The sequence below is a fragment of the Tachysurus vachellii genome, chromosome 2 (assembly GCF_030014155.1).
Source record: "Tachysurus vachellii isolate PV-2020 chromosome 2, HZAU_Pvac_v1, whole genome shotgun sequence".
Classification (NCBI taxonomy): Eukaryota; Metazoa; Chordata; class Actinopteri; order Siluriformes; family Bagridae; genus Tachysurus; species Tachysurus vachellii.
In genome coordinates this window covers 39085197-39107985 of record NC_083461.1, presented here as the reverse complement: position 1 = coordinate 39107985, position 22789 = coordinate 39085197, and the positions used below count along the sequence as shown (strand labels likewise).

Genomic DNA, 22789 nt, shown 5'->3' with positions numbered 1-22789 from the left:
TTTGTTGAACAAGCATTCCGTTTTAATGGGACATGAAACACATCCTTACATTGGATCCTTCCTTTTTAACAACAGAATAACAACAACAATCAATCACGTCAATCAAAAAATGTAAATTATTGAATCACACAAACCTTGAAGTGAATTAACTATTGGGGGGAGAGAGAGAGAGAGAGAGAGAGAGAGAGAGAGAGAGAGGAGATGATTGGAGTGAGTAATTTATTAATATTAAAGGGATAGTTCACTTAAAAATTTTAATTCTGTCACCATCATGATGTTACAAACCTGTATAAATGTCTTTGTTTTGATGAACACACATGTAGATATTTTGAGGAATGTTTGTAACCAAACTTATACAGGTTTGTAACATCATGAGGGCGAGAAAATGATAAAAGAATTTTTATTTTTGGGTGAACTGTCCCTTTAACTTGAATGTGTGTGCATGTGCATGCGAGACAAGAATATGACTGTGCTTGTATATATATATACACTGTATATATATAGAATATACGCAAAGCCTAACACTGAAGACCAATTATAAGATCTATTGCAAAACAGCTGACATTTCCACGTAAACAGTGACCAACCATTTACACTACATTGCACTTGCAGAAAATTAAGTTTGGTAGAACTTTTGTCACCCAGTTGTGAGCGATGTGGTCGCATTATCACCGCGCGCTAAGGGGGTGGCCAGGGCAACTATAGGTATATTATGTATATTATGGCTAAACTGGGGAACAAACTGATCTCTCTTGTCTGATTAATCTGTTAAAAGCATCTAACGTCAATTTACATAGCGACGTAACTTTTGAAATATTTTTCTGGAAAACTAAATCCTGATGTTTAATTTCAAAACTTACCGAAATTTGATGTTTTACTATTAGACTGTTACAGTATTCTTCTCTACCTCTCAACTCTTTCTTGTCATTGATTAATGGATTTGAAATGTTGAGCGGCGCCGCGACCAAACGTCAAACAAAGACTTCTTTTGATAGGTGAAATGAGATGTCGATCAGCATCAAACTTCCAATGCTATCAAATAAAAATTTGGGATGGCACCTGGTGTGGCCAATCAGATGTCAGTGAGACCCCTCTGGCTCCGCCACTGCTCGTGCCTGCTGCGTCACGTGGTTATGTTACGCTCTTGCGTGCGTTCAAAAACAGATTAAAAAAGTTATTTCGAGTCTTTTAACTCAAGTCACAAGTAAGTCTCAAGTCATGAATGTCAAGTCAAAGTCAAGTCGAGTCTTTTTTTAATATTTGTCAAGCAAGTCTCCAGTCTCAAATTTGAGACTTAAGTCTGACTCGAGTCAAGTCATATGACTCGAGTCCCCCATCTCTGCTGTGTACTGATCCACTGTGCAACTTTCTCAGTGATGTGGTTATAGCTGTCATTATACAGGATCTACATATTTCTACACAATCAAATCTAAAGTAAATCAAATCTCTTCACACATAAAAGCATGCTGTGGTTCTTTAGCTTCAGGCAGCAAGCAGAAGTTTAAATGTTAAATGTTGCTTAAGAAAATTTTCAACTTTAGCTTAGTTGTTGATTACGACACAATGTTCATTAATCAATATCTTCAGATTGGATTAAGACACATTTATCCTCACTACTGGAACTGTTGCTCAAGAGTCACAAAATCTGTGGCACGTTTGCAGAAGCTCTCGGTCATTGCCCTATGGACGTGTCTTTCTGGAATGACAGTCTGTGGTAAGAACACCTGTGCAAGTGTGGTACTAATTCCTTGTGGACGATGCATGTTCAACTCAATTTGAAGGCCATAATAAGACATATTATTAGGTCAAGACGAAGGTTATTTGTAGTGATGACATTGGACTCGCTGTCATCATGTAGGTAACTGTTGCTCCAGTGTGCAATTATTTGTGATATCTCATTACTTAATCTTCCCTCTGCTATTACTTTAGGATCCCACTTTGGCTTCAGCTTGGTCATATTCCCGTTGTGTTCAAGCAAAAGGATCTCATATATGTGACCAGAATTTGCGATGTTTTCAACAATGCCACAGTAGTCCGAGCCTGAGACTGTCCTGCACCAGGAGTAGTCAAGGCCATAGGTGTCACACGGGTGACCGGATTGGCACAGCTCACCCTTGTACGTGACATCAGGTGTTGGAGAGCAAAAGTCCCACCCTTTATCTGTGTAGCACCTGTAGTATGACTCTGACTTCTCGTAGGAACAATCGTCCTTGCAATCACGCAGATAATGTGAACCTTTAAAAATTTGTTTGCTTTTCTCTTTTTTGGGTGTCACTTTTCCACAGTAATCCCAACTCCCAGTCTTTGTATAGCACCAGTAGTAATCTTGACAATGCAGGTCACAGGGATGGTCATCTTCACACTCGTTGCCTTTATAGTCAGTGTTCTTCTTTAACGAGCAGTAATCCCAGCCCCCGTAAGTGTTGCACCAGTAGTAATTCTCTCCATGCATCAGGCAAGCATCTTGACACAACAGCCTATACTGGGAACTGTAATGATTTTGAAAGTCTTCCTCTTCCTGGGTCCAGCAGAGTTGGCTGAGGAAAATGATGGACATGAGGATCAGGGTGATTTTTAGTCCTTCACTCATTTTGGTGTTTTTCTGCAGAGAAAAAAGAAAAGACCAAAAACACATCATACATTTACTATCTCACTCGCCAGTAAATATTAAAATAATTAATGTCTTCTCATCATATTAAATAATACATGGATTTTATTACTGTACATGCCACCATTCACCAACTCTGAATGAGCTGTTGCTATAGAAACGATAATTAGCTATATAAGTGCAGGGCCGATCGGCCCTATACGCTCACTACGCAAGTTGCGTAGGGCCCCGCAAATTACGCAAGGCCCCGCCTCCCCCGCCTCATTTTACAGCGTGTGTTAATGTTTACTGTGTAGATGACAATATGAAGCGGAGATATCCATCTGAGCTAGCCCACAGAACTGTCGCTCACTGGATATTTTCTCTTTTTCGGACCATTCTCTGTAAACCCTAGAGATGGTTGTGCGTGAAAATCCCAGTAGATCAGCAGTTTCTGAAATACTCAGACCAGCCCGTCTGGCACCAACAACCATGTCACGTTCAGAGTCACTTAAATCACCTTTCTTCTCCATTCTGACGCTCAGTTTGAACTGCAGCAGATCGTCTTGACCGTGTCTACATGCCTAAATGCATTGAGTTGCTGCCATGTGATTGGCTGATTAGAAATTTGCGTTAACGAGCAGTTGGACAGGTGTATCTAATAAAGTGGCTGGTGAGTGTGTGTGTGTATATATATATATATATATATATATATATATATATATACACACACACACACACACACACACACACACACACATATATAACTATTTGAGTCATGGTATTTGTTATTTACACAGCCAGGTTCCTCAATCCAGCAAATGCATGAACGTAGGCCACCATCAGTTAGTAAAGAAGGTCCAAGTGAAGAAGCTGAAAGTAGCACCAGTCCTTAAAGAGGAGATGGAAGTTTAGCGTAACTCATGGGATAATCTTTTTGCAGAAGCTTCCCTTATTGCAGAAGCTATGGATGTGCCCAAGGGGTTTCCAGTCAGCCACAAAAGAAAAAGAAAGCGCTTTGCAGATGAGAGTCAGAGTTCAGAGGATGCCAACCAACTAGAGACAGAAGAAATTCGGTTTTGAAACGATGTGTTTTTTGTGGCATTGAATAATATAATCTCTGCACTGGATATCCGCTTCCAAACCACTGCAAAGATACAGTATACTGTATGAAGAGTTTTTTGCAATCTTGAAGTTGAAAGACTTAAAAGAAGATCAGATTCATCCAGCTTGCCACTCATTAGTGAGCAAATATACACAGGATCTTACAACAGGCTTTGAGAACGAAGTGAGGCATCTTAAATCTGTGTATAATGCTACATTTGCAGACCGTCAGTCTCCTCTTGACCTGCTGAATTCAACCTACAGGATGCAGCTCCAGAGCATTTTTGGAGAGGTGTGTGTTGCAGTTAGGGTTGCAAAATTCCGGGAATTTTCAAGGCTGGAAACTTTCCATGGGAATTAACAGGAATAAAAAAAAATGCATAGTTGCCTATAACAAGAAACTTAAATGTACTTAAGTTACTTAAGCACTTAAGGAACTTAAATCTTGCAGCATAATTTTGTTTAAAACAACAAGATGTAATGCATTTTAAGTGCATTAAATTTGAACCCTGCGTTCCTCGGTCACTTGCACACTGCTTACTGGAGGGCCATTGAGGCCACACCCCCTGCATGTACAGTAATACCTCAAGATACGACTTTAATTCGTTCCGTCACTTTGCTCGTATCTCAAAGCAATTTTCCCCATTTAAATGAATTAAAATCCCATTAATCCGTTCCAGCTCGCAAAATTCCACTCCAGTTGTTATGTTTATGTGTTTTGAATATGAAAGATGTTCAGTACCTGTATTTATAAATGACAAATATTGTATAAAAACATACAGTAATAAAAGAGAATGTTAAAAAAATAAACTGGTTTTACTTTACGGAAGATGCGCATGGAGGTTGAGGGAGGAGTAAACAGGAGGAGGAGAAAACAGGAGGAGGAGTTAGGAGGAATTACACTTTCACATTCGTTCACTTACTCACTACTGTACACTCTTAATGCTACTTTACACTTAAATGGAACTTAACTAAACTTCACTAAAATGAACGAACTTAACAGAAATTCTCTTAACTTTACTGAACTTAATTTCTACAATTTCTGTTTTCTTTACATTCATTTTGCTTAATTTTCTTCATTGCTTTTCTCTTCACTTGCTTTTACCTTTTTTGTCACTCTTTCCTCACCAACATCTGCCGGTCGTTTTAATAAAAACCTGTCCGGTCGGCATATCAGATGTGGTGTAGTCGCACAATTTTTTTAACGGATCCAACGCTTAAAACGGATCCGCAGATGGTCGGCACCTCACACAGCATCTTTGCGACTCTCCATAAGAAGTGAACGACTTCCGTTTTATCGGCCGTCGTTTGTCGTGTGCAGTGGAAAGGCGACTTTGTGTGTGTGTGTGTTTGCGTATGTGTGTGTGTGTGTGCAGTTTAGTCTGAATATTGTGGATTTTGCTTGATTTCTGATTACGAGACTGTTTATTCAGTAGGAAAAGGAGACGAAGCTGAACTCAAGCAGCAAAAAGCTCATCTAAGGAATCCTCTGATGTCATGGCTCATATTCAGCATTCTCAACGACACATTGACGAAGCCTCATGTGCCGGATGTGTGTGCGTGTGCGTGCATGCGTGTTTGTGTGTGCATGTGCGCGGGTGTGTGTGTGCATGTGCATGTGTCTTGTTGGGGATCTTTGTTTCGGCGGCGGCAGCTCGGATGCTCGTATCTCAAGGCAAAAATTTGGTCGAATCACAGCTCATATCTCAAAAAATGTGTATGTCAATGCACTGGTATCTTGAGGCACGTTCGCCTCACACCTCCAGGGTCGGGGTTCGATTCCCACCTCCGCCTTGTGTGTGTGAAGTTTGCATGTTCTCCCCGTGCCTCGGGGGTTTCCTCCCGTCCAAAGACATGCATGGTAGGTTGATTGGCATCTCTGGAAAATTGTCCGTAGTGTGTGATTGTGAGTGAAGGAGTGTGTGTGTGTGCCCTGTGATGGGTTGGCACTCTCTCTCTCACACACACACACACACACAAAAACAAATTAATAAATGGAAATTAAACAAATACTTTGTATTTGGTTAAATTGCGGTCAGTGATCCTTACCAAACACAACACCTCCCCCATTATTGTTATTATTGTTATTATTATTTATTTGGGTGGGTTTGCTGGGGGGTTGGAGATGTCACGCTTGCCTGTCTTCAAAACTTGTGAGCCCTGGGTATGCAATGGAACATGATTTAGTCATGTATTTAATATATTGAGGCCATCCTTAAAAATAGTCTTGTTTGCCGTAACCCGACCGACTCTGTCAATTTAGGACCGACTCACATTTTTACTTTAAGTCCGACCGACTTGCCGGTTGTAAATTTGTGTTACAAAAACAATAAAATAATATTAACGGGTTCGGGCACCATAATACATCTAAAAAAAATCATTAAAACAGCTCGACACCGCTTTAACATGGCACAAAGTTCTGGAAAAACTGTCCAGCATCAAAATAAGGTTTACAAAAGATGCGCCCGAAGGCACGGGTTGAAGACCCAGTCAGTGACGTCACGATATGCTAATTTGTTTAAAGTCATACCTACGTAATCACCATCACCAAAATTGTACTTTTTTTTTTTTTTTTTTTTTTTTACATTGAAACTTGAACAAATATATAGACCGACCTACAGACCCTTTTTTTTTACTGTTACTTTTTTACTGTTACTAAGGATGGACTGATTATTTATTTATTAATCTGTTTGCTTCTAAAACTAATACGTTGTTTGGTTGTGTGAACATTGTGTGATAGCACTTTCACCAGCAGAGGTCCTCATCGAGCTCTGGTTTAAAAAGCTTCGGTTTCACTTCGCCATCACTATTTTTATCCCTTTTCAAACTGCCACAAACTAACAAACGGCCAGGTTGAGATTAGCTGATCTAACGTTATACATTTACATATACATTACTTCTGTAATGCATTTAATACAAATACAACATATTAACAACTTTACTCACCTCTATATTTCCTTATTTGCTTGAAGTCTTCAGCTTTAATATTCACACAAAACTTTCACCAACTTCTGAGTAGAAAAAATCTGCAGATGAACGTTCTACGATACTGTTGTGTTCCTCTTTAAACAGTCCCTCTAGAAAATGTGTGGGTTACATTTCTGTTCCGCGTTGTGACTGTCTAATAACGGATGTAAAAAACAACGATCGCCAAAAAAAAACAGTTTTGTAAAAATGATTTCACACTCCACATTTAGGTGGGCCACAAGGGGGTCCAAGCTTGTTGTCACAGGGGCACTAACAACACCCCCCCCCCCCCACTTACAGTAAATCATATTTAATGAACCAATCCAATTTAAATGTTTAAATGAACATGTATAGTCACACCATTGTAGCAGTGTTACATGCAGTAGGCTATAAGGTAAGTAGTGATTGTTTATTTGAAGTTTACTCAAGTGGAAGAATGTAAGTAATAAACTTACACCTACTAGCACTATGCATTATATTGTGAAAAAGTAGATTATCTTAATATCAAAACCTTAAATAACCTTTCTAAACCTTTAATAACCAAAAACCTTTCTCTGGACTTGATGATAAATACATGTCTGACCTTTGGAACGAACCAAAAAAACTAGAAAATTGCATTCATGACGATTTGTGGTGATTTTATTTCTTTGCCTACATTGACGCTAATGTATTAAGAGGAGGGGGTCCCCTGTACCAAGATGGCGGCTCAGTTGACGCATTTGTTCCAATGCACTGCGTATACAAGGCGACATCTAGTGTATATATCTATGCAACTCACCAAGAACTGGGTGTTTATTGACTCTGTGTAAATAAAAGCACACGTCTGACCTGACTTGTGATGATGAAAAGATAAAATTGTATGTATTGGATATTTTACTGATGTTTTTAAAAATGAATTACATCCATGTTTTTATGTTGGATTTGTGTTCGTATCAGTTCAGAAAAAATATCTTTCCCCACAAGAGACAAGTTTATGCACATTGAGGACTTCAATTGTATCACATTGTCAAGAAAATATTTAACATTCATTCATTCATCTTCTACCGCTTATCCGAACTACCTCGGGTCACGGGGAGCCTGTGCCTATCTCAGGCGTCATCGGGCACCAAGGCAGGATACACCCTGGACGGAGTGCCAACCCATCACAGGGCACACACACACACACACACTCTGATTCACTCACGCCATCACACACTACGGACAATTTTCCAGAGATGCCAATCAACCTACCATGCATGTCTTTGGACTGGGGGAGGAAACCGGAGTACCCAGAGGAAACCCCTGAGGCACGGGGAGAACATGCAAACTCCACACACACAAGGTGGAGGCGGGAATCGAACCCCGACCCTGGAGGTGTGAGGCGAACGTGCTAACCACTAAGCCACCGTGCCCCCCTAAATATTTAATATTTGACATTTAAAGTTAAATCTTGGTTAAGCACCAAGATTTAATTCTGAACAAGAGACATGATTAATCTAAATAATGATCATCTTAAATGCTTTTAATCAATAATAATCAGCCATGTGAAAGTTGTGAAAAAACATCTCAACAGTTCTTACTAATGCTAACTCTGTGGTAACTCTATGCTAACTCTTGCTAATTTGCTAATCCTAACTCCATTGCCATAAAATGACCTGAAGTCGAGTTGAAGAAGATTCAAATTTAGAAGTTTATTTTGTTTTATTGCAAAAAAAAGATTAGGTTTTGAACAATATTTTTGCAGGTAGCCAACAGCAGTAAAGATTTTTATTAATATATAATCATTCAGTACATTTCTCTGTTGCTTGAAGCTAAAACATGAGATGTTCCTCTTTGATTCAGTGGAATCTGTGTACTGATCATCAGCTCATGTCACTTTCTCAGTGATGTGGTTATAGGGGTCATTAAACAGGATCTACATATTTCTACACAATCAAATCTAAAGTAAATCAAATCTGTTCACAAATAATAGCATGCTGTGGTTCTTTAGCTTCAGGCAGCTAGCAGAAGTTTAAATGTTAAATGTTGCTTAAGCAAATTTTACTGACTGCAAATCAACAGCTTAGTTTTTGATTACGACACAATGTTCATTAATCAATATCTTTGGATGGGATACAGTTATCCTCACTACTGGAACTGGTGCTCAAAGTCACAAAAACCTTGGCACGGTTGCAGAAGCTCTCAATAATGGCCCTATGGACGTGTCTTTCTGGAATGACGGTCTGTGACAAGAACACCTGTGCAAGTGTAGTGCTAATTACTTTTGTACGATGCATGTTCAACTTAATTTGAAGGCCATAATAAGACATATTATTCCTTAGCACCAACCCCTGTAGGTCAAGATGAAGGTTTTTTGTAATGAGGACATCGGACTTGCTGTCCTCATGTAGGTAACTGTTGTTCCATTGTGCAATTATGTGTGCCATCTCTTTAATATATTTATGTCCATCTGCTATTGCTCTAGGATCCCACTTTGGCTTCAGCTTGGACATCTTTCCGTTAGGGTGGTCAAGCAAACAGATCTCATCTATGTGACCAGATTCTCTCTTCTGTTGCGTGGCAGTAGAGCAAATTCCGAGGTCCTCAATAATGCCACAGTAGTCCCAGCCTGAGTCTGTCCAGCACCAGGAGTAGTCATAGCCATGGGTGTGACAATGGTGATCGGATCGGCACGGGTCATTCTTATATGTGACATCAGGTGATGGAGAGCAGTAGTCCCACCCTTTATCTATCTTGCACATGTAGTATGACTCTGACTCGTCTCTGGAACACTCACCTGTGCACTCATGCAGATATGAACCTTTATGTAGGTGTTTGTGTTTCTCTATTTTGGGTGCCACTTTTCCACAGTAACCCCAACTCCCAGTCTTTTTATAGCACCAGTAGTATTTCTTACCATGCAGGTCACAGGGATGGTCATCTTTACACTCGTTGCCTTTATAGTCAGTGTTATTCTTTAACGAGCAGTAATCCCAGCCCTTTTTAGTGTTGCACCAGTAGTAATTCTCTCCACGCTTGCGGCAAGCATCTTGACACAGCCTGTACTGGGAAGTGTAATGATTTTGTAAGTCTTCCGCTTCCTGTGTCCAGCAGAGTTGGCTGAGGAAAATGATGCACATGAGGATCAAGGTGATTTTTAGTCCTTCACTCATTTTGGTGTTTTACTGCAGAGAAAAAAGAAAAGATGACAAAAACACATCATAGATTTACTATCTCACCTTCCAGTAAATATTAAAGTAATAGATAACATCTTCTGTTCATATTATGTAGCCAGTTGCTAAAATATAAGTTATTGTGGTGTTTTAAAAAATGGTCATGGCTCCTTTAAGAGATGCACTTGCTCCTCTTGCAATAAAGTTCACGGATTTTGAAGCTGTGGGTTAAGTCCAGAGAAACCATCTTTTTCACGGTGTGAGAGAACTTAGTTTATTGTGCTCGCCGCGAGTTGGTGATTGTTTTGACACTTTTGGATTGTGCGCGTGCAAAGAGTGAATCTCGTGGTGATTGAACTGATTAGGTACGTAAACATAAACTCGACTCTGGGACACGACTCTGTACTACATTTAACAATTATTTATTTAACACTAAATATAAAATTGAAATAATATAATAATAAATATGAAAGTGCAAAACAACATTCAAAATTTTGCGGACACGCGTTTTATCAACTGGCTAGTGATCCTGCAGACAGTGACGGACCACGTCTTTCTCTCATTTCGGCCTTGTGGCACGCGTGTGGCCGCTCGCAGTGTGAAGCGCGTCCACACTATTCTCCGAGACGCACTTGACGGCCTTCTGTGCATACTGTGGATTTTTTATTTTTTTTGGACGACCTAGTTAAGGCGGTAGGGTTTCCCAGCTTAGGTGGACCGCCCGAACTGCAAAGTGCTGCGGGAAACTCTGAGTATTTGTCACAGTAACTGTATTGTACGATTTTTGTGTTGTTTTGTTTTTTTTTTGCAAAAAGATCAGCAAATTCATCTAGATTTAAGGCCTTTGCTTTCCTTGACTTAATACTTATACCTAAATTGCTTAATCTGTCATCTGACATTGTGGACCTGAGATATGTTTTCACCAGATTTAGTGCAGAAAAACTGTTCACAAGAAGCAGTACTAACAGGGATTGAAACTATCTAACATAGTTTAAAAAGCTCAAAGAAAACTTCTTTATAAGGTTCAATGAATAATGCCAGCTCTACTACACTGGAGGGTTTCTGTTTGCCACTCTGTATTTTCCTTTCTAAAATTCTTCTGAACTGACGTAGTTCATACACAAAGTCCTCAATATTTGATTCATACATTCTAGCAAATGGAAACAGGGACTTTCCTTTGAGAAACACATGACCTCTCCTCCTGTACTATTCCTTCACTCTCAGTCTCTCCAATAGACAACTCTTCCTGCTCTCTCTCTGCAGGCTCTCTGCTCTCTCTTGCTCTCTCCACACCTGAACCATCTGTCTCTGTCTCACTGTCTACCTTATCTTTTCTTTGGAAGAAAGACATGATGTCCTTCTTTCTCTTCATTTTGGTGAGAATTAGGGATGCACCGATACCACGTTTTCTCCTCTGATCCGATTCCGATACCAGAGTTTGCAGGGCAGTCGCTAGTGGGGTGAAAGGTGGTGACAATTACAGGGGCCCGCACTGCCCAGGGGGCCCCACAAAATCAAGCAGCTATACTATATAGGCCCCTGTTCTGTGAATAATTCTAATATTAATAATAGTCGTATGCCACAGATCTTAATGAAAACCACAGAAACATACAATTTGATATAATAAGTCTTCCAAATATCAGCACGTCAGCCCTCCCTAAAAATGGTTTAGTCCGATACGAGGTATTTTTATTAATTATTCAGTCAATGAAAAACATCTGAGGGACCCAATAAATCGTAAGTCCCACCCTAGCTTGTGAAAAGGACCAATCAGTGTTGACGCGGAAGCTGAAGTTAGAGATGATCTTGGTGGAAGAGACGGAGACTGACTGACTGATTGGAAATGATATGAAAACATAAATCAGGGTACCAGAAACGCCATGAAAAGAAGGAGAGGGTGGCCAAAAGAGCTGCTGTATCCCAGTCGATCAAGACATTCTTTACGACTGGTTAGTGTTGTCTTTACGCAAAAGAAAAACTGGATACGAGTCATGACGCATGTCGCAAGCATAATATTGTATAAAGCGCTTATACATATAAATGTAACATTATGTCACGCATCTGTCTGCTGATGATGCCTTTAATCATATTAGAGAAAACACACATCCAACACTGCTCTTGGATGGATATATTTAAAATATATTATGCAGTACCAAATAATCTTTATTAAAAATTAAGAAAATGAGTAACTTAACTGAAATTCTCTTAACTTAATGAACTTAATTGCTACAATTTCTGTTTTCTTTACATTAATTTTGCTTAATTTTCTTCATCGCTTTTCTCTTCACTTGCTTTTATCTTTTTTGTCACTCTTTCCTCACTAACATCTGCCGGTCGTTTTAATAAAAACCTGTCCGGTCGGCATATCAGATGTGGTGTAGTCGCACAAGTTCAAATTTTTTAACGGATCCAACGCTTAAAACGGATCTGTAATGCCAACAGATGGTCGGCACCTCACGCAGCCCCTTTGCGACTGTCTATAGGAAATGAATGACTTCCGGTTTATCGGCCGTCGTTTGTCATGTGCAGTGTGAAGGTGGCTTTATGTGTGTGTGTGTGTGCATATCTGTGCATATGTGTGCGTATGTGTGTGTGTGTGTGTGTGTGTGCAGTTTACTCTGAATATTGTGGATTTTGCTTGATTTCTGATTACGAGACTGTTTATTCGGTAGGAAAAGGAAGCAACGAAGCTGAACTCAAGCAGCAAAAAGTGCGTGCGTGTGTGTGTGTGTGTGTGCACCTGCATTTGTCTTGTTGGGGATCTTTGTTTCGGCGGCGGCAGCTCGGATGCTCGTATCTCAAAAATTTGCTCGTATCTCAAGGCAAAAATTTGATCGAATCACAGCTCATATCTCAAAAAATTCGTATGTCAATGCACTCGTATCTCGAGGTATCACTGTACTTGCATTCTTCCATAACGTGCACAGTAACACTTTATTTTAGGGTCATTTAACTAGTTGCTTATTAGCATTAATGTTAATAGAATACTGGTTATTTATTAGTACTTATTAAGCACATATTAATGCCTTATTCTGCATTACCTTATTCTACATTCTTAATTGTACCCAATAACTAAACTTAATAACTACCTCACTAACTCTTAATAAGCAGTAAATTAGGAGTGTTACACGTGCACAGATAATTTGATGACCCCCCCCCCACATATACACACTCACTCCCCCGAAATAAAAAAAATCCTCTATAAAATGTTTATTATAATTATTAAGTTTATTATGTTTATTACAAGCATAATTATGTTTATTATGCTTTTGTGTTACTCAGTGAAAGAATCAATTAATGTTCTACTTACAATTAAATCAGTCAAGACATCATTTTAAAAGTGTGTATTACCTTACATGCATGTCTGCTTATGACCAAACAAAATGTTTATTTATGTTTTTATATGATATAGTTTATATATATTTCCCTATATTTCCAATTAATTCCCGTAAAGTTTCCAATTTTGAATATTTCCAAAATTCCCCAGATTAAGTTCCCGTAGAAACTTAATGTGAAATTTACCTGAAACTTTCCGCCCCTTTGCATCCCTAGTTGCAGTGCACATCTTCTGCACTCTACCTGTCTCTGTTTCTGGTGCAGAAAGAGCTTTCAGCAAGTTGAAGCTTGTCAAAAACTATCTCAGGTCTGCGCAAACTCAAGAAAGGTTTAATAGCCTTGCCTGACTTTCAATTGAAAGCCAACTAAGCAGACAGCTGGACTTCAAAGACCTCATGAGTGACTTTTCCTACAAAAAGGTCAGACAATGGGATTTCGGTTCATCCTAGGTAAAGTGATGTAAAAGGTCATGAAGGGTTAATGATCAAACCGATATACGTATAATAATCATTCGTATAATTTTCATAGTTGTTTCAAAGTTCATTACTGATTGAAATTTGTTTATTATTTGTTCTCCATTTGTTTTTATCTATAATGTTGTATTTGAATATTTTGCTTTAACTGATGTTCAGTAAAAACCTTTATTTACATTTATTTGTTATCTGTTTTGTTATATTTTAAGAAACCCCTATTAGATTACATGTGGGCCTCCATGCTCATATATTGTACAATAAATTATATTAGTGGAGGGGTGTGGGGGCCCACATCAATATTTTTTCAGGGGGCCCCGAATCCTCTAGCTACGGCCCTCAGAGTTTACCAGTATCGGCCGATACGATACAATATCTGTGTTCTTTTCTACCTTTAAAACTGAAGAATGTAAACAACTCGCTTAGTTATTAAGATTTATTTGTTTCTGGCAAAGAAATACAAAAATGCCCATATTACTGGATGAAAAATGAAAACACAAGAAACCTTAAAGTATTAATGCAGTAGCAAACAGTACTTTTAACAGTTAGTGGTATAACAATCTAAACTATATATACTGCAATTATTAAATTAAATTATTTTCTGAAGAAAAAGCAATATTTTAAAGTGAATCTTAAATTAGAAACTCTTGAAACACAATGCAAAATGTTTTAAACAGTAAACCTTGCACTCATTAAAAAAAAAAGTGCAATGCAACATTGCAACAACCGACGGAACAACCATGTCTAAGTATATACAGTAGACGTCACCAATGACATAAACCAGTTTCAGGATTTGCCCCGACTTCGCCACGTAGGGTGTTTTCACACCTAGTTCGTTTGAGCCCTCCAAACGCTCTCGGAGCGGTTCAGTGTGTATATGTGAACAAACCATGTGATCTGAGACCCCTTAAAAGGACCCAGAAGCGAACCGGTACTCAGACCACCTCCGTTTCTGGAAAAACTGTCCAGCATCAAAATAAGGTTTACAAAAGATGCGCCCGAAGGCACGGGTTGAAGACCCAGTCAGTGACGTCACGATATGCTAATTTGTTTAAAGTCATACCTACGTAATCACCATCACCAAAATTGTACTTTTTTTACATTGAAACATGAACAAATATATAGACCGACCTACAGACCCTTTTTTTACTGTTACTTTTTTACTGTTACTAAGGATGGACTGATTATTTATTTATTAATCTGTTTGCTTCTAAAACTAATACGTTGTTTGGTTGTGTGAACATTGTGTGATAGCACTTTCACCAGCAGAGGTCCTCATCGAGCTCTGGTTTAAAAAGCTTCGGTTTCACTTCGCCATCACTATTTTTATCCCTTTTCAAACTGTCACAAACTAACAAACGGCCAGGTTGAGATTAGCTGATCTAACGTTATACATTTACATATACATTACTTCTGTAATGCATTTAATACAAATACAACATATTAACAACTTTACTCACCTCTATATTTCCTTATTTGCTTGAAGTCTTCAGCTTTAATATTCACACAAAACTTTCACCAACTTCTGAGTAGAAAAAATCTGCAGATGAACGTTCTACGATACTGTTGTGTTCCTCTTTAAACAGTCCCTCTAGAAAATGTGTGGGTTACATTTCTGTTCCGCGTTGTGACTGTCTAATAACGGATGTAAAAAAACAACGATGAACGTTTTATTATTTCAATTATTAAAAATTATTTCACACTCCACATTTAGGTGGGCCACAAGGGGGTCGAAGCTTGTTGTCACAGGGGCACAAACACCCCCCCACCCATCACCACCACCACCCCACACCCCGAACCGCTAGTGCTCCACTCCTGAGACCAGATTCTGTGGTATTTATTTATTCATTTATTTATATGTAACCATTAAACTTTTTAATACTTTCTGTGCTTTAACTGAGTAAACTGACTGTTTTTCTGTTAAAAATTGAAGTTAACCCTCAGTTACAGTAAATCCAGACCCACAGGCTCAGTTCCAGGTGATTCATTAGTGCTGTGTAAATACTGTCTCTTGTTCAATCTGCCTTGTCATGGTTAGAATAAGAGTTAAAATCATTTGTACCAGAAATGTCAGCAATTTTATTAAAAGACTTAAATAGTTTTTCTTATTCATTTTGGAGGAAAATGTCATAACCTGAAATACTTACATTTGAAAAAGTAAACAAATTAGAAACATGTGAGAAGAGACGATCGTTTTATTAAGTTAAATGTCATATACTGTAAGTTCACACCAACTCACCCATAGATATCTATACACTAGATGTCGCCTTGGGGTCCTAAAAATGCGCCAAAACCGCCGCCATCTTTGTACAGTGCTCTTGTACTTTAAATGCATGGACGATGCCGGACTTCTGTGCTGCGTTTGGATGTTCAAACGAAAGAAATATAAAAACCAGACAGCAAGGGATTACATTTCACAGGTGAGAATGTGTTTTATGATATTGAATGTTAGGAAATTATATTTCTGGTTACGTTGTTTCAGTCCTTGGTTAATGACCGCAGCTAATCCATGCTAATTACCCATTAGTTTTTGACAGTTAGGAAAACAGACAATGTGTAAATAACCATGAGTATGTTTTATGACAGGAAATGCGATTGTCGTTTATTTTGAAACCTTTGGCTTTTCATAGCTGAATTACGGGTTGAGGCCACGCCCCTTTTTTGTTTTCACGAGGCGCGCGCTCTGGCTAGCGCAATTCTATATAGTGATATTCCAAAGTCGGCTAATGTTTTATGTATATTTTATGTATATATATATATGCAGCCCCTCAGAAGAGGCAAAAGTTCTTACGTTGGTTGGTTGGTGATATGTGTGTTTGGATTAAAGTTAACAAAAACCATCAGTAAGTCTCATCCTTGTTCGGGGGGCATGCTACACAATGTTTGTAGATTCCGAAGCTCTTAATAAGGACATTAAAAATGGACCCCATGCTTTTTTTGCTTAAAGGTGAAAAGACCCAACTTTATGTTCTGTAAGATTCCCTTATCTGTCAAACATTTTATTAGATTGTCCTGGACTTAACACAAGCAGAATGATCTTTTATCAAGTTACTTCACTTAAAGACATATTTAATGACATTATGCCTGAAAAGGGTTTGGATTTTTTTAATCGTATGTTAATTAAAAAAAAATTGTATAATATGACTTGCTGTTTATATTTGTTTTGTTTTTATTGTATTTATATGATATTTGTGTTTGTGTAATTGAATTTTTGCCATGAAAATAGCTTTTGATTGCTGACATGGTATTAAATAAAATCATCTGTATCTGAATCTGTTTGTCGATTCCCAAGTGATAAACAGAGACGTCAGTCATGGACAAGTTGCAGAGAAACTAAACACTTTTTTAAATGGTTAATTCAGCTGACAGTCCTGTAAGGATGTCACCAGTTAGCACCAGTAAAGTCAACTTTGTTGTTTTGTTTTTTCTTTTGGTTTATGTGACCATACTTATTTAATGTGGCAAACTTTCACATTATGTTCCTCTCAAATTTGTGATTTGCTTCCACCTGCAAATTGCTTTATCATATTTAATAAACCAATCCAATTTAAATGTTTAAATGAACATGTATAGTCACACCATTGTAGGCTATAAGGTAAGTAGTGATTGTTTATTTGAAGTTTACTCAAGTGGAAGAATGTAAGTAATAAACTTACACCTACTAGCACTATGCATTATATTGTGAAAAAGTAGATTATCTTAATATCAAAACCTTAAATTTTCTCTGGACTTAATGATAAATACATGTCTGACCTTTGGAACGAACCAAAATAAACTAGAAAATGGCATTCATGACGATTTATGGTGATTTTATATCTTTGCCTACATTGACGCTGATGCATTAAGAGGAGGGGGTCCCCTGTACCAAGATGGCGGCTCAGTTGATGCATTCGTTCCAATGTACTGCGCGACATCTAGTGTAGATATCTATGCAACTCACCAAGAACTGGGTGTTTATTAAATCTGTGTAAATAATAGCACACGTCTAACCTGCCTTGTGATGATGAAAAGAAAAGATAAAATTGTATGTATTGGATATTTCACAGATGTTTTTAAAAATGAATTACATCCAGGTTTTTATGTTGGATTTGTATCAGTTCAGAAAAAATTATCTTTCCCCACAAGGAAAGATTTTTGTAGCCAATTTTTGTAGCCAGGTAGCCAACATCAGCAAAGGTTTTTATTAATAGATAATCATTCAGTACATTTCTCTGTTGCTTGAAGCTAAACATGAGATGTTCCTCTTTGATTCAGTGGAATCTGTGTACTGATCATCAGCTCATGTCACTTTCTCAGTGATTTGGTTATACTGTAGTTGTCATTAAACAGGATCTACATATTTCTACACAATCAAATCTAAAGTAAATCAAATCTCTTCAAACATAAAAGCATGCTGTGGTTCTTCAGCTTCAGGCAGCTAGCAGAAGTTTAAATGTTAAATGTTGCTTAAGCAAATTTTACTGACTGCAAATCAACAGCTTAGTTTTTGATTACGACACAATGTTCATTAATCAATATCTTTGGATGGGATACAGTTATCCTCACTACTGGAACTGGTGCTCAAAGTCACAAAAACCATGGCACGGTTGCAGAAGCTCTCAATAATGGCCCTATGGACGTGTCTTTCTGGAATGACGGTCTGTGGCAAGAACACCTGTGCAAGTGTGGTGCTAATTCCTTGTGGACGATGCATGTTCATCTCAATTTGAAGGCCATAATAAGGCATATTATCCCTTAGCACCAACCCCTGTAGGTCAAGACGAAGGTTTTTTGTAGTGAGGACATTGGACTTGCTGTCCTCGTGTAGGTAACTGTTGTTCCATTGTGCAATTATGTGTGCCATTTCTTTAATATAGTTTCTTCCATTTGTTATTGCTTCAGGATGCACCTTTTGCTTCAGATTGGTCATCTTTCTGTTAAAGTGGTCAAGCAAACAGATTTCATCTACATGACCAGATTCTCTCTTCTGTCGCGTGGCAGTAGAGCAAATTCTGAGGTCCTCAATAATGCCACAGTAGTCCCAGCCTGAGTCTGTCCAGCACCAGGAGTAGTCATAGCCATGGGTGTGACAATGGTGATCGGATCGGCACCAGTAGTAATTCTCTCCACGCTTGCGGCAAGCATCTTGACACAGCCTGTACTTGGAAGTGTAATGATTTTGTAAGTCTTCCGCTTCCTGTGTCCAGCAGAGTTGGCTGAGGAAAATGATGCACATGAGGATCAAGGTGATTTTTAGTCCTTCACTCATTTTGATGTTTTACTGCAGAGAAAAAAGAAAAGATGACAAAAACACATCATAGATTTACTATCTCACCTTCCAGTAAATAGTAAAGTAATAAATAACATCTTCTGTTCATATTATGTAGCCAGGTGCTAAAATATACGTTATTGTGGTGTTTTAAAAAATGGTCATGGCTACTTTAAGAGATGCACTTGTTCCTCTTGCAATAAAGTTCACGGATTTTGAAGCTGTGGGTTAAGTCCAGAGAAACCATCTTTTTCACGGTGTGAGAGAACTTAGTTTATTGTGCTCGCCACGAGTTGGTGATTGTTTTGACACTTTTGGATTGTGTGCACGCGCAAAGAGTGAATCTCGTGGTGATTAAACTGATTAGGTACGTAAACATAAACTCGACTCTGGGACACGACTCTGTACTACATTTAACAATTATTTATTTAACACTAAATATAAAATTTAAATAATATAATAATAAATATGAAAGTGCAAAACAATCAAAATTTTGCGGACACGCGTTTTATCAACTGGCTAGTTATCCTGCAGACAGTGACGGACCACGTCTTTCTCTCATTTCGGCCTTGTGGCGCGCGTGGCCGCTCGCAGTGTGAAGCGCGTCCACACTATTCTCCGAGACGCACTTGACGGCCTTTTTTTTTTGGACGACCTAATTAAGGCTGTAGGGTTTCCCAGCTAAGGTGGACCGCCCGAACTGCAAAGTGCTGCGGGAAACCCTGAGTATTAGTCACCGTAACTGTATTGTACGATTTTTTTTTTTTTTTTTTGTGTGTTTTTTGTGTCTTTTTTTGCAAAAAGATCAGCAATGCTCCAGTGTTCAGTGTGGTGGTGCTAGAGATGCTGTTCCCGATCCAGACTGACTGAGGTCTCCCAGTCAGGAAGTCCAGGATCCAGTTGCAGAGGGAGGTGTTTAGTCCCAGCAGGCTCAGCTTCCCAATCAGGTGCTGAGGGATGATTGTATTGAATGCTGAACTAAAGTCTATGAACAGCATTCGAACATAAAGTGTCTTTATTGTCCAGGTGGGTTAGGGCTAAGTGGAGGGCTGTGGCAATGGCATCGTCTGTGGAGCGGTTTGGACGATATGCGAACTGTAAGGGGTCCAGTGAGGGTGGTAGCTGGGTCTTGATGTGCCTCATGACGAGCTTCTCGAAGCACTTCATAACTATGGGTGTGAGTGCAACGGGATGATAGTCATTGAGGCAGGACACTGTAGACTTCTTTGGGACAGGAACGATGGTGGTAGTTTTGAGGCACGTAGGAACAACGGCGCTGCTCAGGGAAATGTTGAAGATGTCCGTAAAGACATCCGCTAGCTGTTCTGCACATTCTCTGAGCACCCTGCCAGGAATGTTGTCTGGTCCAGCAGCCTTCCATGGGTTAGCTCTGCATAGAGATCTCCTCACGTCGGCCGTGGATAGACAGAGTACCTGGTCGTCGGTGGGAGGGATGGACTTCCTTGGCGTTACGTTGTTCTGTACCTCGAACCGAGCGTAGAAATCGTTCAACGCGTCTGGGAGGGAGGCGTCGCTATCACAAGCAGGTGAAGCTGTCTTGTAGTTTGTGATCGCCTGTATGCCCTGCCACATTCGCCCGGTGTCTCCGCTGTACTGGAAGTGGCTGTGGATTGTCTGGGCATGTGCGCGCTTTGCCTCTCTGATGGCTCGGGACAGTTTGGCCCTTGCTGTTCTTAGGGCCACTCTGTCCCCTGTTCTGAAGGCTAGGTCTCTAGTCCTCAGCAGAGCACGCACATTAGCAGTCATCCACGGCTTCTGGTTGGAGTGTGTAGTGATGGTCTTGGAGATGGTCACGTCATTAATGCACTTGCCGATGTAACTGGTCACTGATGACGTGTACTCCTCCAAGTTGAGAGAGTCACCGTTGGTTGCAGCCTCCCTGAAGATATTCCAGTCAGTACACTCAAAGCAGTCCTGAAGAGCAGAGGTGGCTCCTGCTGGCCAGGTTTTCACCTGCTTCATAACCGGTTTTGAGCGTCTGACGAGTGGTCTGTATGCTGGAATTAGCATAACAGTGATGTGGTCTGAGTAGCCTAGGTGGGGGCGGGGCTCCGCACGGTATGCGCCGGGAATGTTTGTGTAAACAAGATCCGGCGTGTTTTCACCTCTCGTAGCAAAGTCCACATGTTGATGGAATTTAGGGAGCACTGACTGGAGATTTGCATGGTTGAAATCTCCGGCGATGATAAAAAGTCCGTCGGGGTGGACATTCTGTAGGTCGCTAATAGCTCTGTATAGCTCACTTAGCTCCTCTTTAGCATTAGCACTAGGAGGAATGTAAACTCCGACAATGTAAACAGTAGTAAATTCCTGTGGTAAATAAAATGGTCTGCATCTAACAGTCACAAACTCCACTGACGATGAGCAGTAACTAGAAACAAGCACAGAGTTCTTGCACCAATCCGTGTTGATATAAACACACACACCACCACCACGAGTCTTACCGCACAGAGCTGCATTTCTGTCGGCTCTAAATGAAGTTAGCCTGTCCAGCTGAATGGCGGCGTCCGGAACTCTGTCGCTGAGCCACGTCTCCGTGAAAACAAACACGCAGCAGTTTCTAATCTCTCTCCGTGTAGAGCGTTCGAGTCAGATGTAGTCCAGTTTATTGTCCAGGGAGCAAACGTTGGCTAGTAGAATGGACGGGAGAGCTGGCCGGCTAGGGTTTGTTTTTAGCCTAGCACGGACACCCGCCCGCTTACTGGAGGACTGGGAGGCCTGGTCTCCGCAGCAAGCCAAGGTCACGTAGCCTATCCAGTACATCGTGCAGGTTGGTTGTTACACGATTTCTGTACTTTATTAGGTCCTGATGGTTGTATACATGAACACCGCTGTCCCTGGCATCCATGTAGAAGCAATGGTTGGCCTAAAAACCATAAATAAAAACTTAGAAAATGTAAATAGCACCGTATTAAATCCGGAGAGGCCGCTGCGTGCTACTGCCGCGCCGCCATCTTGGATTTAGTAATCCTCACCATGCAGGTCACAGGGATGGTCATCTTCACACTCGTTGCCTTCATAGTCAGTGTTCTTCTTTAACGAGCAGTAATCCCAGCCCTTGTAAGTGTTGCACCAGTAGTATATCTCACCACGCATGTGGCAGGCATTGATACACAACAGCTTATACTGGGAAGTGAAATGATTTTGTAAGTCTTCATCTTCCTGTGTCCAGCAGAGTTGGCAGAGGAAAATGATGGACATGAGGATCAGGGTGATTTTTATTTCTTCACTCATTTTGTTGTTTTACTGCAGAGAAAATAGAAAAGACAAAAAACCACATTGTACGTTTATCATCTCACCTTCCAGTAAATATTAAAATAATAAATAAGGTCTTCTGTTCATATTAAATAATACATACATTTGATTGCATGCATGAGCTGTTGCTATAGAAACGATAATTAACTATAACAAGTGCATTAATATAAAGCAGTGATTTGCAGCTGCGCTCATGTCAGAGCTGCTGTTATAGAAAATAAACTAAATACATCACAGGATAGTTTCAGAAGCTGAACTGGTAAAGGTAGATGATCTAGAATTAGACTTTTACTGCATATAAAATCTCACTTCTGCTCATTAACACTCACCTGCTGGATGTAGAACCACAGACGTTAGTGTTGTCTCCTAAAGACAGAAGAAGAGCTGTATTTATAGCAGCTTATCAGAAGAGGAGAGTCTCACTCAGCCACTCCTGGGTCCAGATTCTGTGGTATTTATTTATTCATTTATAAGTAAACATTTAAGGTTTTCAGAAAAATGACTGTTGTTTTTGTTACTGCCTCATAAGGAAGCTTTTTAATACTTTGTGTGCTTTAACTGAGTAAACTGACTCAGAATTCAAGTTAAACCTCAGTTACGGTAAATGCAGACCCACAGGCTGAGTTCCAGGTGTTTTATTAGTGCTGTGTAAATGCTGTCTCTTGTTCAA

The 22789-nt window shown here is 39.6% G+C and overlaps 2 protein-coding genes across 3 annotated transcripts; both read right to left on the bottom strand.

Moving 5' to 3' along the window:
• Nucleotides 1-1469: 1469 nt before the first annotated feature.
• On the bottom strand, nucleotides 1470-6751 carry LOC132841991 (uncharacterized). The gene is made up of 2 exons (XM_060864662.1): nucleotides 6638-6751; nucleotides 1470-2602 (listed from the first exon to the last, which is right to left on the bottom strand). Exon 2 carries the CDS (start codon nucleotides 2588-2590, stop codon nucleotides 1766-1768), a length of 825 nt encoding a protein of 274 aa, XP_060720645.1. The 5' UTR covers nucleotides 2591-2602; nucleotides 6638-6751; the 3' UTR covers nucleotides 1470-1765.
• Nucleotides 6752-8060: 1309 nt separating this feature from the next.
• On the bottom strand, nucleotides 8061-22582 carry LOC132861030 (uncharacterized). 2 transcript variants are annotated; one of them, XM_060892378.1, is made up of 2 exons: nucleotides 22449-22582; nucleotides 8061-9801 (listed from the first exon to the last, which is right to left on the bottom strand). In XM_060892378.1, the coding sequence occupies exon 2, from the start codon at nucleotides 9787-9789 to the stop codon at nucleotides 8728-8730; it is 1062 nt and encodes a 353-aa protein (XP_060748361.1). In that variant the 5' UTR covers nucleotides 9790-9801; nucleotides 22449-22582; the 3' UTR covers nucleotides 8061-8727. The 2 variants fall into 2 exon arrangements, with proteins under 2 accessions (XP_060748361.1, XP_060748353.1); XM_060892370.1 differs by lacking the exon at nucleotides 22449-22582 and adding an exon at nucleotides 15056-15174.
• Nucleotides 22583-22789: the final 207 nt, after the last annotated feature.